General features: G+C 39.2%; 1 protein-coding gene across 1 annotated transcript in view; it reads left to right on the forward strand.

Moving 5' to 3' along the window:
* Nucleotides 1-15,091, forward strand: part of PPAT (phosphoribosyl pyrophosphate amidotransferase) — a 66,954-nt gene extending 51,863 nt beyond the window's left edge. Inside the window, exons 4-11 of the mRNA XM_087724707.1 lie at nt 3,232-3,344; nt 3,478-3,623; nt 4,417-4,489; nt 5,508-5,659; nt 6,540-6,667; nt 7,015-7,236; nt 7,483-7,603; nt 9,991-15,091. Coding sequence (XP_087580833.1) covers nt 3,232-3,344; nt 3,478-3,623; nt 4,417-4,489; nt 5,508-5,659; nt 6,540-6,667; nt 7,015-7,236; nt 7,483-7,603; nt 9,991-10,166 — 1,131 coding nt within the window. The 3' untranslated portion in view covers nt 10,167-15,091. The remainder of the gene's footprint in view (nt 1-3,231; nt 3,345-3,477; nt 3,624-4,416; nt 4,490-5,507; nt 5,660-6,539; nt 6,668-7,014; nt 7,237-7,482; nt 7,604-9,990) is intronic.
* Nucleotides 15,092-17,017: the final 1,926 nt, after the last annotated feature.

Below are 17,017 nucleotides of genomic sequence, written 5' to 3' on the forward strand. Positions count from 1 at the left end.
GTGAAGAATTTCTGGAATGATTGCATTGAGTGCTGAGCTGAAGTCTCCAAAAAGGAGCCCTGAATAGGTACCCAGGGATTCGAGATGTTGCAAAGTGTTGCGCATGTTGACAGCAGCAGCATCTGCCAGTCAATTTGCTCAGTAGGCAAACCACAAACCACAACAGCAGATCCGTGATGATTTTCAGGTGGGCCAGCCCTAACCTCTCCAAGGTCTTCATAACTTCTGTGGCCATTTAGCTTACTGATGTAAGGTTTCTTAGGAACTGAGATGATAATAGAGCATTTGAAGCAAAAAGGAACATGACACATCTCCAGTGACTTATTGTTCTGAACTAAGCTTCCCCCAAAAGCACAAAACAGATTCCTGATCCTGACAAAACCCCTTTTATTAAACGAATGTGAATCCCTCTCATTCACATTCAGCAAAGGCCTGGCAAACAGTCTTTCAAAGGTGAATTTATGGCCACAGACCTTATCTAGCTTGGAAAGCTGCCATGTAAACATTTTCCAAACACAGTGCAGTGCAAGGAAAGAATTGGCACAGAGTCTCTGAGATTCACGGACAGATCTTCACAGTCCTGAAATGAATGAACGAACGAATGAATTGTTTCTGGCAAAAGCCCACACCCCTTTCACTTCTCTTTTATTTCCTATTGGGAGGGGCCATTCACCATCCACCTGTGGCTTTACTCCCAAGTCGACCCTGATTTCTTAGCTGTTCTTTTCTTCTGGCAGCCCTGTGCATGCACCCACTAGGAACAGGCTCCACCTGTTCCTCTGCCTCACTGCTGCCTCGCTCCGAAGGCAGCTGAGAACTTCCAGAAGGCTTTGGTCCCATCTCTGCCTCCGATGCAGAGCCCTCGTCCGAGTTTTCCCCATCCCCAGGACTGGCCATGTTCCTCCCCAACCTCCTCACTTTCCAACTCTGTTGCCAGCTTCACTGGCCACTGTCGCGCCACGACACGCATTAAAGATGTGGGTGAAGATGGGGGCCAGATGTTCAGCAAAGGTTTTCAAGCAAGAAGGAATTACTCCACCTGGGCCTGGTGCTTTTCTGATCTTTTGTCTATGAAATAGAGCTTGCACAGCTTTTTATGAGATCACCAGAGGTTGGGGGGGGTGCAGAAGGATGAGATAGGTATTGGAGATTTGGCTGCTGTTGTATGTAGCTGTATGTTGTATGTATCTGAAATGGGGAAGGTAGCAATAGATTACACTGACATCCTCTCAGACTTACATTGGAACACATTCAGGTCATCTGCCAGTTGCCAGTTATCTTCAGTAAAGGAAGGGAGGTCCCTTACAATGATGTTCTTCAGGCTTCTCCTCACAGTTGCTGGTTCAATAGCTGAGAACTGGTTTCTCAGCTTTTTGGAGTAGCTTCTCTTTACTACTCTGATCTCCCTTGTTAATACATTTCTGGCCTGATTGTACAAAATCCAGTCGAGGTTCGAGGTTCATTTTATTTATATGCCGCCCTATTCCCGGCGGGACTCAGGGCGGCGCACAAACCCAAGGAGGGGAAGGGAAACACAAAAACTACAACAAAAAATACAGGGCATTTAAAACAACCAACAGCCACACGATTCGAGAGGGGAAGGGAACTCATCGACCCCAGGCCTGCCGACACAGCCAGGTTTTAATGGCTTTTCGGAAGGCCTGGAGAGAGGTGAGGGTCCGAATCTCTGCGGGGAGCTCGTTCCAAAGGGCCGGAGCCACCACAGAGAAGGCCCTATCCTGAAGGCCTCCTCTTTGGCACAACATAGCTGCTTGAACGTAGCTGTCAACCAAGGCTTCTAACAGATTAACAGAGTTGGAAGGGACCTTATAGGTCATCTAGTCGAACCCCTGCTCAAGCAAGAGACCCTACACCACTTCTGACAAATGGCAATCTTGACAATCTCAAGTGATGAAGCCCCACAACTTCTCAAGGCAACTTCTGTTCCATGGGTTGATTATTCTCACTGTCAGAAAGTTCCTTCTCATTTCTAGGTTGAATCTCTCCTTGGTCAGTTTCCATCCATTATTCCTTGTCTGGCCTTCAGGTGCTTTGGAAAATAGCTTGACCCCCCTCCTCTCCATGGCAGCCCCTCAAATATTGGAACACTGCTATCCTGTCTCCCCTGATTCTTCTCTTCACTAGACTAGCCATGCCCAGTTCCTGCAACTATTCTTCATATGTTTTAGTCTCCAGTCCCCTAACCTTGTTAGTTGCTCTTTTCTGCACTTTCTCCAGAGTCTCAACATCTGTTTTATGGTGCGGTGACCAAAACTGGATGCAGAACTCTAGGTGTGGTCTTACTAGGGCTTTATAGAGTGGTATATTGTGTATGCAAGCTCTTGGTAGGCACACACGGGTCCATACAGAAGCTAAGTCGTATGGCACAGTATCAGTGAATTTATCCGAACCCTCTGAAACAGTTTCAGAAACACTTCAGTCTGCATACTTAAGGCAAGCCTGAAATTCTAACTTTGCTTCCTCCATGCGAGACTTCGCTGTTTTGAAGATAGGCTTTGCAGTTTTAAGTTTCTGCCTGGAGGGAGGGAGGGAGGTGGATCATGCAATGATCAGAGAGACAGCCGCTCTCTCCCAAGAGCGGTACACACCTTTTAATGTGGTGTAGCAGTGATCAAATATGCCGTTGCCTCTAGTGAGCCAGCTGATGTGTTGAGTGTATCTGGGCAGCTCGAGTTGAGTTGCTTACGGTTTCCTGTTCTCTGAAAAATGGAAGACTCTTTTCTTTTGTTAAAGTTTCCCAAAACTCTCTGTGTTGTTTCCCAGAAATGCAGGGCCTCATAGTCAAAATTTGGGGGTGGGGGTGGGGGAGCCATACAACTGGAAATGGCAACTACCTCCTGATTTAGTCTCTGTATCTTTTGATCTAAGCATGTTTGTTATTGTTAGTATAGAAAGAAATGTTTTGGTTCCCGTTAGAAGGCAGCCTATAACTTAACACAGTGCTACCCTATGTTGTTAGTCTGTTATATTGGTAACAATCAATATAACCATAACATCACTTTTTGCATGCTGAGTAAAAAGTTTACCATCTGCACCGAGTGCTAAATCAATTACATGGTCATCTGGATTCATTATATTGTCCCCATTGGCACTCTGCCGACTTTACACACACACACACACACACACACACACACACCCCCCAAGGGAAGGGGGAGAGAGAGAGACTGCGCTATAATTATCTATAATAATCCTTTGTCTTTTGTTACGCAGTTAATGCGTCATGGAGTGGGATTGTCTACCAGTTCTGATAGCGAACTCATCACTCAACTGTTGGCATTCACCCCACCTTTAGAGGAAGATGATACACCAGATTGGGTGGCCAGGTAAATCATGTGGCTCGCGAGAGAAGAATTAAAATCAGTAAAACAGACCTCCATTTACGCGAGGTCAAACTCCCAGCCCACCCTTGTTGGAATTCTTGTAATGAGTGTATTAAACTAGCTTTTCTATTTTCAGGATTAAAAATTTGATGAATGAAACCCCCACTTCATATTCACTTCTGATGATGCATAAAGACATTATTTATGCGGTTCGTGATCCCTATGGCAACCGTCCTCTCTGTATCGGCCGCCTTGTTCCAGTAGGTGATATCAGTGGAAAAGGTATGGTTTCCCTATGTGTAATATATCCCTTTGAGAACTATAGTTGAAAGTATGTTCATTTAAAAAAAATACTACCTTTCTCAAATTCTTTTTTTAAAAAAAACCAGTGAACCATCTATCCTTTCACCTGAAAAATGTAATTCCTAAACTTTGTTTAGGGAAGGTCACCTATCTTTAAGTTTCTGACGTATTCTTCAGTAAACGTAACATACACTTGTGTGCTATATTAAATTAAATTGTAAAGTAAAACATATTCAGTGGATATGTTTATGATTAGTCTGTGACATCTGGAATATTTGAAAATAAATATTTTTGGTATTCCTGACCGAGAATAAGAACATATTCAAATGTATCAATGTACATTTTAATTTAAATGCTTTTTAAAATTTAATTTAAATATTTTTTAGAATTATTTGAACTTTTATGAATTAAATTTTGGAAAAGAATCTTTGGCATCTAGGCTAACTAATGTGACATTAGTTTTTTTTCATACCTTTCACTGTATATTTGCTATAGACAGATACATTTTTCATACTGCTATCACAGCGAAGTGTAGATACTGTATTTTGTTAGTGAACAGGCATTTTGTTGTGTTTTGGAAAATCCAAGTATAACTTATTACATCCTGCAAGTGTCTATTGCCTGTTTAAGTAGGCTACTCCACCTCTTCAGTTTTATTATAGAAAGCATCAGTTGCAGCCACAGCAAATGTTGTGTGTAAAGTTAAAGGGAAAGAAATAAGATTCTTAGAATTATTAAGACATTTCTTTAATTTTTGTTGAATTTATTACAGGGAAAAACAATGCTGAAACTGAAGGCTGGGTAGTTTCTTCAGAATCCTGCAGCTTTTTATCGATTGGTGCAGAGTAAGTTCATAATTCATTTATTTAAAAGCAATTAAAAGCAGATTACTAATTCCTTCATTGTTTAAGCAAGAACTGGGCACTGCATCTACCATATTGGAGTACAGCAGTATTTAGTTTTAAAGCAATAAAGTCAATATTGCACTGAATCGTTTTGCAATGTTGGGATTAGGGCACTTCTTAAAACATAGATGTCAAACTCGCCATGTCACATTCATATCACGTGACGTATTGCAACAGTTTTTGCCTTCGCTTAGCTGGGGTAGACGCAAACTCTGAATGACGCTTTTGGCTCACGGGTCCCCAGTTTGTCACTCCTGTCTTAAAAGATAAGTAATGAAATAATTCATCATAATCTAATAATTCACCTGGTTAAGAATGGTGAAATCCAAATGAAATACAATAGAAGGGGAAATAATATAAGATGAGCGGTATCGATTGATAATTGCTATTAGAAAGAACAGGAAGCTCCTGTTCGTATTGTATTGTGTAAATGTGGTGTACGTCTAGGTTTTGTGTGTGTGTATTTTACATGTTTGTTAATAAAAAATAAAAAAAAATAAAAAAGAAATAATTCATCTGTGAAAACTAATCATGAAAAAACTATCAAGCTCTAAATATGATTTTGCTTATGCATATAGAATAAGAAAATATTTTATTTGTACTTGAAATTGCTTCATTTGCATGCTCAAAGAAAATTTGATTTTTTTTCTTTTTAACTCGTCCCATTTTTTTTCAATTTCAAGGAAGAAGTAAATTCTTTTAGAACTTGAGAAGATAATTTAAAAACAAACTGCCTTCCCGTTATAAGGAGGTATAAGTAGAATAAGTAATATGTGCAGAATAATAATCAAAAGCATCTGACAAAATAAAGAATATAGATTTCTGTAGATACCTTTACTCTTTAGAAAAAACATGTTGTTGTTTTTCCAATCTGAAAATGATATTTCTCTGTAATCAAATACCAGTGTTTCTAAGCAAAGCAGTTGGGATGTTTAACACATGCAACTATATTTTAAAGATATTATCGGGAAGTCATGCCTGGAGAGATTGTGAAAATATCCAGATATGATGTCCAAACTTTGGATGTTGTACCGAGGCCTAAAGGAGATCCAGCAGCATTCTGCATTTTTGAATACGTGTACTTTGCAAGGCCAGATAGCATCTTTGAAGGTAAAATATCCCCAAATCATCTTTTATTTAGATAACATTATTTTAGATTTTTAAAATTATGAAGTTATTCTAAACAAACCTTAACATCTTACCGGGTACTTGAGAGAAATGACACAACACAAGCTATATCAGTGTTGACCCTGTCGTAGAATTATTTTAGATTTCAAAAGTTATGATGCTTTTCCGAACAAATCTTAGCATTTTATCGGGTACTTTCGAGAAATGTCACGAAACACACTTTATGAGTGTTGACCCTGTGGTAGAATCAAGAAGGAAGGCTTTCGTAATGTCTGCAGAATTAGATAGGATTATTTAACAATAGGACATCGTTTAGCATGAAAGGCATTTCAGTTCTTTGTCAATTCCTTTGTTTTCTTTTCATAAAAGGGGGGGGGGGATTGTAGTATTGGTTACAATTCCATGATGGTGCAGTGGTTAGAATACAGTACTGCAGGCTAATTCTGCTGACTATCGGCTACCTGCATTTGGCAGATCAAATCTCACCAGGCTCAAGGTTGACTCAGCCGTCCATCCTTCCGAGGTGGGTAAAATGAGGACCCAGATTGTTGGGGGCAATAGGCTGACTCTGTAAACTGCTTAGAGAGGGCTGTAAAAACACTGTGAAGCGGTGTATAAGCCTAGGCGGTATTGCTATTATAGACTCTTGGATGCCTACTATGAAAGCTGCTATGTAAATTAAAATTAACCGAATGTATTAGGTCAAGTGTTTATGAGACCTGACCTTCATAGTTGAAACTTAGACGCTTCTCAGAAAGTTAAATTAAATTGGTGCCTCTATTAGATGTGTAATTTTAAAATCAGGAGAGAGACTTATGGCCAATTCAGCACAAAAACACACACGTTTTCATTCTTCACATAGGCCAGATGGTATATTCTGTAAGAAGGAGATGCGGTCAACAGCTTGCTATTGAGGCCCCAGTGGAGGCAGATTTGGTTAGCACAGTTCCAGAATCTGCAACTCCTGCAGCCCTCGGCTATGCACACAAGGTACGTTTTTAATTGTACTTTTTTCAAAAAATTATTGTTTATAATTGAGCCCAATAGAAAACAAAACATCGGGAAAACATGAATGATTTTAAAAAAAATACTTCGGATGCCTATTACCTTTACTCTGAATTAGAATACCAAATGAATAAATGGTGTCACCCAAAAATAAATAGGGGAAAATTGTACCAATGCAGATTTTGAGCACTTGCGTCTTTCCTTTGTGCCAGTTCGAAGGGATGAATTAAAGTCAGTTCATTGCAAACCAATTGTATTTCATGTGGAAATGGTTTTAATCACTGCACTAAAAAAAAAAAGTACTTTGATCTTTGTGTCTTGCTTGTTTTCAGTGTGGCCTACCGTACGTTGAAGTGCTTTGCAAAAACAGATATGTAGGAAGAACTTTCATTCAGCCAAACATGAGGTTAAGACAGCTGGGAGTGGCCAAAAAATTTGGAGTCTTGTCAGACAACTTCAGGGGAAAGCGAGTTGTCCTTATTGATGATTCGATTGTGCGAGGCAACACTATTTCCCCTATAATTAAACTATTGAGAGAATCTGGTGCTAAGGAGGTAAGTGTGCATATCAGGGCAGACGAAGGAGAAGAGATATTTCATCACTAACTGTTTCTCTTTCAATGCTCTTCTGCTTCTAACCACTACTGTTCTTGCTACTAAGACAAACCCAGTCAATTCTTCAACAGTGTCTTCTGTTCTTACCCTTATCCTTGTAGGATCTAAAGTTGACTCAAGTCGCTCGTTGCAAATTATGATGTAATTAAAACACTGCCAGTATCATAATAGCGTTTTCCCTCACAGGTGCACATCCGTGTGGCTTCACCTCCAATAAAGTTTCCGTGTTACATGGGAATAAACATTCCAACAAAAGAAGAACTTATTGCAAACAGGCCTGAATTTAAAGACCTAGCGGGCTACATAGGTAAAAATATTTTTATTTTTCATCCAAGCAAAAGTTTCAGACTTCGGGCAGCCAGGTTTAATCTTGAAGTCAAACTGAGTTATTACAGCAGAGATCGTTATAGCTATAATTAATACAGTTGTGTTGGTGGTTATTAGAGTAAAGCATTGAAGAATTTTTTTTGAAAATTAGTGGAGCAATGCTCTCTGCCTGTCACCTGTGTCTTTTTAGCTCTCTTTTGAAATGAAGGGTTAAATTTTCTAGACATATTGAACTTCAATATTCTTCTCATTTATTGAGATTAGAACAAGGCCAATCGAAATCAATTGCTTAATTTTGAATAGATAATTTATACCATATTTTTGGGGAGCATAAGAGACACTTTCCCCCCCCCAAAAGAAAGTGAAAATTTGGGTACACTGAATGTAGCCCCGGCCCCCACCCTTTGGCCTCTGCCTCCCAGGAATTTGCCTCCTTGCAGCAAATATCCTGTTTCAGCTTCTGCCTGATTAGAACAAGAAGCTGATTGTCGGTTGGATCGGCCTCCCAGCCATCAGCTGTTTCAGACTGCAGGGATAGCCATAGCCTATTGCCGCCTCTGCGCACCCCATTTTCGACCTCTGTGTGCCCCATTTTCTGCCCATTCCGATCCCTGCAGAACAGGCAGAAAACAGGATGTGGAGGCCAGAAAACGGGGTATGCAGAGGCTGAAAACAGGATGCGGAGGCCAAAAATGGAGCACGCAGAAGCTGCAATAGGCTATGGCAATCCCTGCAGCCTGAAACAGCTGATCGTCGGGAGGCCCGACAATCAGGCTGTGCTAAACTGAAACAGGCTGTTTGTTGCAAGGAGGCAAATTGCTGGGAGGCAGAGGCAGATGTAGATTTTTTTTTCTTGTTTGCCTCCCCAAAAGTTAGATGAGTCTTATACTTCGGAGCATCTTATACTCTGAAAAATATGGTGTGTGTGTGTGTGTGTGTGTGTGTGTGTGTATATATATATATATATATATATATATATATATATATATATATATATATATATATATATATATATATATATATATATATATATATATATATATATATATATATATATATATATATATATATATATATATATATATATATATATATATATATATATATGTCAAAGCACCATGGTTTCCTACCTGGAAGGCTCCTAGGGAGCAATATGCTCCCTCCCATATTTGGGCATATCAGGTGCTTTGACATATAAAGCCAAAATCTTTGCCTTAGGTAGATCTAAACCAGTGGTAGTCAACCTGGTCCCTACTGCCCACTAGTGGGCGTTCTAGCTTTCATGGTGGGTGGTAGGGGTTTGCTGTAACTCTGCTTTATAAATTTTATAAAGTAAAGTTACTTCCCTACTTTATAAATCACCATTACTGTGGAACTTGTGGGCGGTTAGAAAATTTTACTACTAACAGAGATACAAAAGTGGGCAGTAGGTATAAAAGGTTGACTACCCCTGATCTAAACAATGTTCAACAAACTTTTCAATTTGAAAAATCAAGATTAGCTAATGCTAATTAGCTAATTAAAATCTCAGGTCCTTGATAATATTTGGGATTTTTCTTCCTGAATTTTTTTTACAGTTGGAATGTCATTGGAAAATAAAACATTAATATCATATTTTAACACATTTGTTTCGTTCTTTTGATTGAACTATGATTAACAAGCATTATCAAGTAACTGAATTAACAGAAACCCAAGATGCAGAGATAAAAAGATACCAAAAATATAGAAAATTGAAATCGACAATGTAAATGAAAATGAAGGCTTTTTACCTGTACAAATTTCCCCTACATGTAAAGTCAGTAGTTGGTGCAATTACCAATTTCTGTATTTTATTAAAGATCCAACTATAGAAAATCTTTGAGTTACCGTATTTTTTGGAGTATAAGATGCACCTTCCCCCCCACAAAAAGAGCGTAGAAATGTTGACATCAACATTCAGTGTCTTATACACTGAATGAAGCCATTTTTGGCCTCCCGAAGCCCGGCCCCCGCATCCCATTTTTGCAAATAACGGGGCATTTTTTGCAGAAATGGGGGCATTTTTGCCTTCCCCAGCCCGCAGGAACACTATGCAGGCTTCAGCAGGGCTGGGGGGGGAGGCAAAAATACCTCCATTGTTTGCGGAAAATGGCCCATTTCTGCCCATTTTTTTTGCAAAAACTGGGGCATTTCTGCCTTCCCCCAGCCCTGCTGAAGCCTGTAAAGTGCTCCTGGGGCCTGGGGAGGACAAAAACTTTTTTTCCTTACTTACCTCTTTTTGGTGCATCTTATATACCGGTGCATCTTATAGTCCAAAAAAATACGGTAAGCAATTTAGTCACCGTTAAAAATATTACAATTTCAATGATACATTTTTCCTTCTCCCAGGCGCTGACAGCGTTGTTTACCTCTCAGTAGAAGGATTGGTTTCGTCTGTTCAAGAAAGCATAAAAGCAAGACAAGACCATGAAAACAACCTAAAAACGAACAAGTTCAAAAGCGGGAAAATCGGCCATTGCACAGCTTGCCTTGTTGGAGTATATCCAGTGGAACTGGAGTGGTGAATTTTGTGAATGTTATCACCAAAGGCTTAAAGCTCGGAACTGATGAAATGTTGTGTTGCTGCTAAGCAAGTAATCAAACCACTCACATTTGCCTAAAAACCTTATTTGGAGAGGGTTAAAAAAAAAAAAAGGAGCAAAAAAAAGAATAAATTTTAAAACAATCACGCAATAGTTGCTATAGTTGGTGGGAGGGGAGTTTGAATGGGTAAAAGACCTGGCAAAAACTCTTTGATTCCATAGGTGGCCTTAATCTTTGCCAAGAATCTTTGATGGAGATCACCTCAGGCTTTCCCTCACAATAATGTAGGTTTCTTAACAGTGACATTTGTAAGAGGTTGTGAGCCGTTAAGCCATCTGACATTTTAAGCAGTGTTCAATTATTATTTTAAAAAATGTGAATTTGATCTTAAATCAACAAAGAGATCTTTCAAGTTTCACTACTTTTGTCGCTGGTTTTATCTGGCAATACGGAATCCCTGTTTTGTATAGACGGAGCGTGTTTTTTTTTAAAAAAGCTGCAACTTTGATCTATAAATCTGCTACCAAAGACTGAATATTATTTTTATATAGTGCTTGGTTGAGACATGGAGCCTCAGGGAACTGTAAACAAATAGCATCTAATGCCTTCAGCCTTAATTTAAAAAAAAAAATCTGGAAAATATACCTTAGAAAAGTTGCTTATTAAGGAGGTGCGCCAGGAAAAAAAAATCATCGGTTGATCATCACTAGACGTAAGGGCTAATTTTCCTCAGTATCTTCTTTCAGATTCAGTGCTTAAATATTGGTTCCACCACAAAACCGCGGACGACAAAATCACAGACGACGAAAGCGCGCATTTGACGTCATCACAGCGCGACGAAAACATCGCGCTGTGATCGAAAAATGTAAAAATAAAGCGAAAACCTTACCCTAACCCCCCCAAACCTAACCCTAAACCCAACCCTTAACCTAAGCCTAAATCTAACCCTAAACCTAACCCTTAACCTAACGCTAAACCTAACGCTAACCTTTAACGTAACGCTAAACGTAAACCTAACGCTCTAAACCTCACCCTAACCCTTAACCTAACCCTAACCCTAACCCTTACCTTTATGTGAATCGGCTTGCTTTAATTTTATTGTTATTTCAATTTTTAATTTTTTTCGTCGCGCTGTGATGACATCAAATGCGCGCTTTCATCAATCGCGCTTTTGTGGACCGCGGTTTTGACGGGTCACGTAAATATTGACTTCTTTTGCTGCAACCTCCAAGCACTGAAAAATTAGCACACAACTTTATTTCAATTATCATAACAAATTTAAGGATAATTAATATATTTTGCTAGTTTTAATCATTTCATTTTAAATATAAAAGTTCATTTTATTCATGCAGATTATTATTCTATTTAATAATAGTTTGGGGGGGGTGTATTTGGAATGAAAGCCAATTCATGTATATAATTCAGATGACACCTCTGATTTCAAGTCAAAAATAAGTCTGTTCCTACTCCAAAGCCCTAACCTCTAAATAACCTAACAAAGGGATTTGGTGCCTGATCAGAGGTAGTGATAACTTTCCAAATTTATAAAGTTTCTTTCCAAAAGTTTTTTTTAGGAGAAAACTCAGTCTGACTCTCAAGATCCAGTTATAGAGATATAATTCATACCAGCCTGCTGTTCTTTTTTCTTGATTGCTGGAGAAATGACATGAAAGACTTCTTGCTGTGCTTAGTCTCTCGAAAACATAAACATGACCTAAACATAAACAGGACACGGTGGCTCAGTGGCTAAGACCCTGAGCTTGTCAATCAGAATGATCGTCAGTTCAAATCCCTAGCATCGCGTAACGGAATGAGCTCCCGTTATTTGTCCCAGCTTCTGCCAACCTAGCAGTTCGAAAGCACATAAAAAATGCAAGTAGAAAAGTAGGGACCACCTTTGGTGGGAAGGTAACAGCGTTCCGTGTTAGTTATGCTGGTCACATGACCACGGAGACGTCTTCGGACAGCGCTGGCTCTTCGGCTTTGAAACAGAGATGAGCACCACCCCCTAGAGTCGGGAATAACTAGCACATTTGTGCAAGGGGAACCTTTACCTATGTTTACCCTTCCTCCTGTTCTTTCTGTATTTCATTTCCACATCCATGGTAGATAACCGAGATTCAAGAACCAGTAGCAAATGTTGGGCTCCCTCTTATCACCCTGCTTCTAGGGTCACTAATATCTGAAACAGTCTTCTGCATGGGAATAAAACAGCATCATTTCCAACTATTAATTTCCATATATTTTGGATAATGTTTGTCAGCACAAAAAACTAACTCCAAGTGTTTTTGGATAAAAGACTTAACAACTATTCTGGAGGACTGTCACACGGGTCCGGTCAGATTGCTGATTTAGGATATTGTGGCTGAGATTATTGGGTAACACGTTGGAGGTCTCAAAACTCCAATCCCCCAAATTTTTGTGAATCTTTGTTGGGTTCTTGGTATACCCTGTGCTTTGCTTCTGCAGATATGTCATTACCTGGCCAGGCTTTGAAGTTTGAAGTTTTAATAGATTTGTATGCTGCCCAATCCCGAAGGACTCCAGGCGGCTTACATAAAAACAGTTTAAAAACAAATACTAAAAAAGTTAAAATACAAAACAGCGGATTAAAAAAGGACACAACATACACTCGATGTTAATGGGGCTGAAGCTCAATCAGAGATCAGCAGCCCCAGGCCTGCCCGAACAGCCAGGTCTTAACAGACCTTCGGAAGGCAATATTATCCAGTGCATGGATCTGAATCTACGTACCTGATCTCTGCCTGCTGCTGTGGTATTTAAGCATGATGGCTACTCTTGTTACCACCTGTATGGGACACTTTACCTTTAAAGCATCTTTCCTCGGATTGGATTGGAAGGGGTGGGGCTCCAACAATCTACTGGTGAATGAATTTCTCTCCTCCCCCTCCCCCCCACAAAAAAAGCAAAAAGGGTAATAAATTATATTGAGACCCTGATGCTGTATAGCTAAGGGTATCAACTCTTCTTTTTCGCTTTGGGAGATGCATCAATTTCACAAATAATAAATAAAATTAAGGAAGGGGGAAAAAACTGCAAAAATACGTTTTTGGCATTATGTAGTTACATACAAAAAAATTAGTGGCAAGGAAGACAAAAAATAGAAAGCCATTCCAATAATATCAGAGCCGAGGTGGCGCAGTGGTTAAATGCAGCACTGCAAACTACTTCAGCTGACTGAAGTTCGGCTGTTCAAATCTCACCGGCTCAAGATTGACTCAGCCTTCCATCCTTCCGAGGTGGGTAAAATGAGGACCCGGATTGTTGGGGGCAATATGCTGACTCTGTAAACCGCTTAGAGAGGGCTGAAAGCCCTATGAAGCGGTATATAAGTCTAACTGCTATTGCTATTGCTATAATATAACTTGAAAATATCTCCCAGCCATATAAATTAAATAAAAATACAGACGATATTGGTTAACGGAAGATCATAAGACAACACTAGTTTGCACATGCAGAGTTACTCAGATTACATATAGAGAATAATTATTAGAGGCAAACTCTTAAGCTCACACAATCGAAAACCATACCTAATACTGGTAGCTAACCTTTTTTTTAAAAATCTTTTCAGAGATGATCATATGCTGAAACATTTTTCCTCTGGGGATTCCATTCAGTTAATTCTGAAACAGTGGGGGACATTCAACAAACCCCATTTCTGTTGTCAACTTATTTTGATGAATGTGATGTATAATCTAATATTGTAAGATCAAGCTTTACTGCCTATGTCTTTCTGTCTGTCTGCTTCTGGAATATTACAGCTTCATAAGTGTCTACGGCCTTGCAGATTTTTAAACACCACAATGAAGTTTCACAGTAAAGCTTAGGGACGCGGTGGCACAGTGGCTAAGACGCTGAGCTTGTCGATCAGAAAGGTCAGCAGTTCAAATCCCTAGCATCACGTAACGGAATGAGCTCCCGTTATTTGTCCCAGCTTCTGCCAACCTAGCAGTTCGAAAGCACGTAAAAAATGCAAGTAGAAAAATAGGGACCACCTTTGGTGGGAAGGTAACAGCGTTCCGTGTTAGTTATGCCGGTCCCATGACCACGGAGACGTCTTCGGACAGCGCTGGCTCTTCGGCTTTGAAACAGAGATGAACACCGCCCCCTAGAGTCGGGAATGACGAGCACATATGTGCGAGGGGAACCTTTACCTTTACCTAAAGCTTCAAAATCTAGAGGAGGTCCTTTATTGATTACAGAGAGTCAGTATGCATAATCAGGGATGGTGTGTGTTAAGACAACTTATTGGTAAAACTGTTAGAATTTACGTATAAAAATAGTTTGCCCTAATAGACCACAGCTGATTTAAAACACCAAATCAAGGCAGAGGAAGGCATTGTTAAATTGTTTTTGTTTTTTTTTCATTTTAAATGCAACGGTTTAAAATATATGAATCAGGGAAAGAAATGAGAAGATCTAAGAATGGTTGAAAGACTTAATTTTTGTTTTGGGGAAAAAAAAAAACCCTAATTCCTATACGGAAAAGGACACAGAGAAACTTATTGGATGTTGCAGTGCTATATATATATATGATGAAATGCAAATATACATGATGTATTTTAGCAATTAATTTCTTTCCCAGGACTGTAGAGGAGATGATTGTGAGGAAAAAGACTTTTTTTTCCACAATGTGCTAATGAATGGTTTTTAGTGCAATAACGGTTTGAACTGGGAAGCTTTGCTTTCACTTTTATTTGATTTTCAAACATTTATGTAAGTGGTAAAGATGTGGGTATTCATGAAGAAAAGAGGCAGCAAAGCACAAAATATCTTACATTCTATAATGTAAGACTGCCACCGACCACAAGGGAAGTGCACTTGAAATGCTATCCATTTAAATTTGTTATCTTTTAAAAAAAATAAATGGATTTTTAAAAACCTCTCAGTATAACTCTTCTTTTAACAAATACTTTTAAGCAGTGGTGAAATTCAATTTTTTTTTATTACCGGTTCTATAGGTGTGGCTTGGTGGGTGTGGGAGGGGAAGGATACTGCAAAATCTCCATGCCCATCCCACTCCTGGGGCCAGCCAGAGGTGGTATTTGCAGGTTCTCCGAACTACTCAAAATTTCCGCTACCAGTTCTCAAAAACTTGTCAGAACGTGCTGAATTTCACCCCTGCTTTTAAGCCATATGGATTAAGTCCATTTGTGATTCCTACTCAGTACTGATTATACCAAAGCAGTATTAGCAATATAATATTAGCAATATAGTTTCCCCCATTTTTACCCTTCTGAAAAATGCCTGTGGTTTCTTAAGAAATGCTTATGTGCCAGATTAATAAATTAAACTCATGCAAATAACCATATAGTATTAGTAACAAGCATGCAACATGTTTACCCCGGCTTTCCAATAGTATTCAGCTAAAGATCAGTTTGGTTTATTGTATCTTTTAGAAAGAAGTAAAATGGCTCGAGAAAGGGTAAAATGAAATCCAAATACTTGAGAAAATTATTCTTTTATGGGCTCGTAATGTAATAAAAGATTTTAATTTTTCAGGGCTTATACCTGAATTGCTTCTATCTCCCCTTAAGTTTTAATAAACTAGTTTTAATAAAGAATAAAACAAAGTCATAGGGTGAACTATGGAGCACTACAGAGATTTTATTTCTAAGCTTCCAAGATTCCATAACTAGCAATCTGACATGAAACTAATTCTCCAATTTAGATTTTCTGCATTACATGCAGTTACTCCTTGACTTAGGACAAAAACTGAGCCCAAACTTTCTATTGGTAGCAAGACAGTTGTTAAGTGAGTTTTGCCCCATTGCCACAGTTGTTAACTTAATCACTGCAGTTGTTAAGTTGCTTACATGGTTTTTAATTGAATCTGGCTTCCCCATTGACTTTGTCAGAAAGTTTTAAAAAGTGATGATATGACCCCAGGACACTGCAACCATCATAAATATGAGGCAGTTGCCAAAGTCTGAATTTTGATCACCTGACCATGGGAATGCCACAACTGTTCTGTGAAAACCAGTCCTAAGTCACTTTTTATCACTGTTGTAACTTCAAACAAATGGAGGACTACATGAAACCATTAATCAGTTCTTAGCAAACAGCCACTAGAGAAATATTAAATAACATGTTCAAGTAAATGCATCTTGACACACAACATTGTGGACTTGGCTTATTTTTTCTGTCCTATATCTATGTGAAGAGCCGAGGTGGTGCAGTGGTTAGGGTGCGGTACTGCAGGCCACTTCAGCTGACTGTTATCTGCAGTTCAGCAGTTCTAATCTCACCGGCTCAAGGTTGACTCAGCCTTCCATCCTTCCGAGGTGGGTGAAATGAGGACCCAGACTGTGGGGCCGATATGCTGACTCTGTAAACTGCTTAGAGAGGGCTGAAAGCCCTATGAAGCGGTATATAAGTCTAACTGCTATTGCTATTGCTAACTGAGGGAGGGAAGGAAGGAAAAAGAAAAGATTATAATATGAAAAGCAGCCTGAAGTAGATCTAGAAAGAAAGTATGCAAGCATCCAATATGGTTCGGATATTGCAATGCCTCATACAGCATTGTTGAACCAACATAAAGCAGCTCATCTTTTGAGTTTTCTTTGCTGTGTTGGCAATAAACTAAACAGTTCCCATAAGAACTAAAAAAACTCCACTCATCAGTTTCTTATCCTGGATTTTTATTTGAGATGTTAAATTAGCGATTGCAGAAACTATTTTTTCTTCTTCGAGCTCTTGGCTGTGCTCCTAGAATCCCCTACCTGCACATAGAAACATCCTTAGATGGAATAGTAGTTTTTCCACAAGCACTCCACAGGTTTTGACCTTCCTATCGCTACCTCAGCACTCT

The sequence above is a fragment of the Thamnophis sirtalis genome, unplaced genomic scaffold, assembly GCF_051295495.1.
Source record: "Thamnophis sirtalis isolate CommonGarterSnake01/CBP01778 unplaced genomic scaffold, rThaSir2_p1.2 scaffold_10, whole genome shotgun sequence".
NCBI classification, from domain to species: domain Eukaryota; kingdom Metazoa; phylum Chordata; class Lepidosauria; order Squamata; family Natricidae; genus Thamnophis; species Thamnophis sirtalis.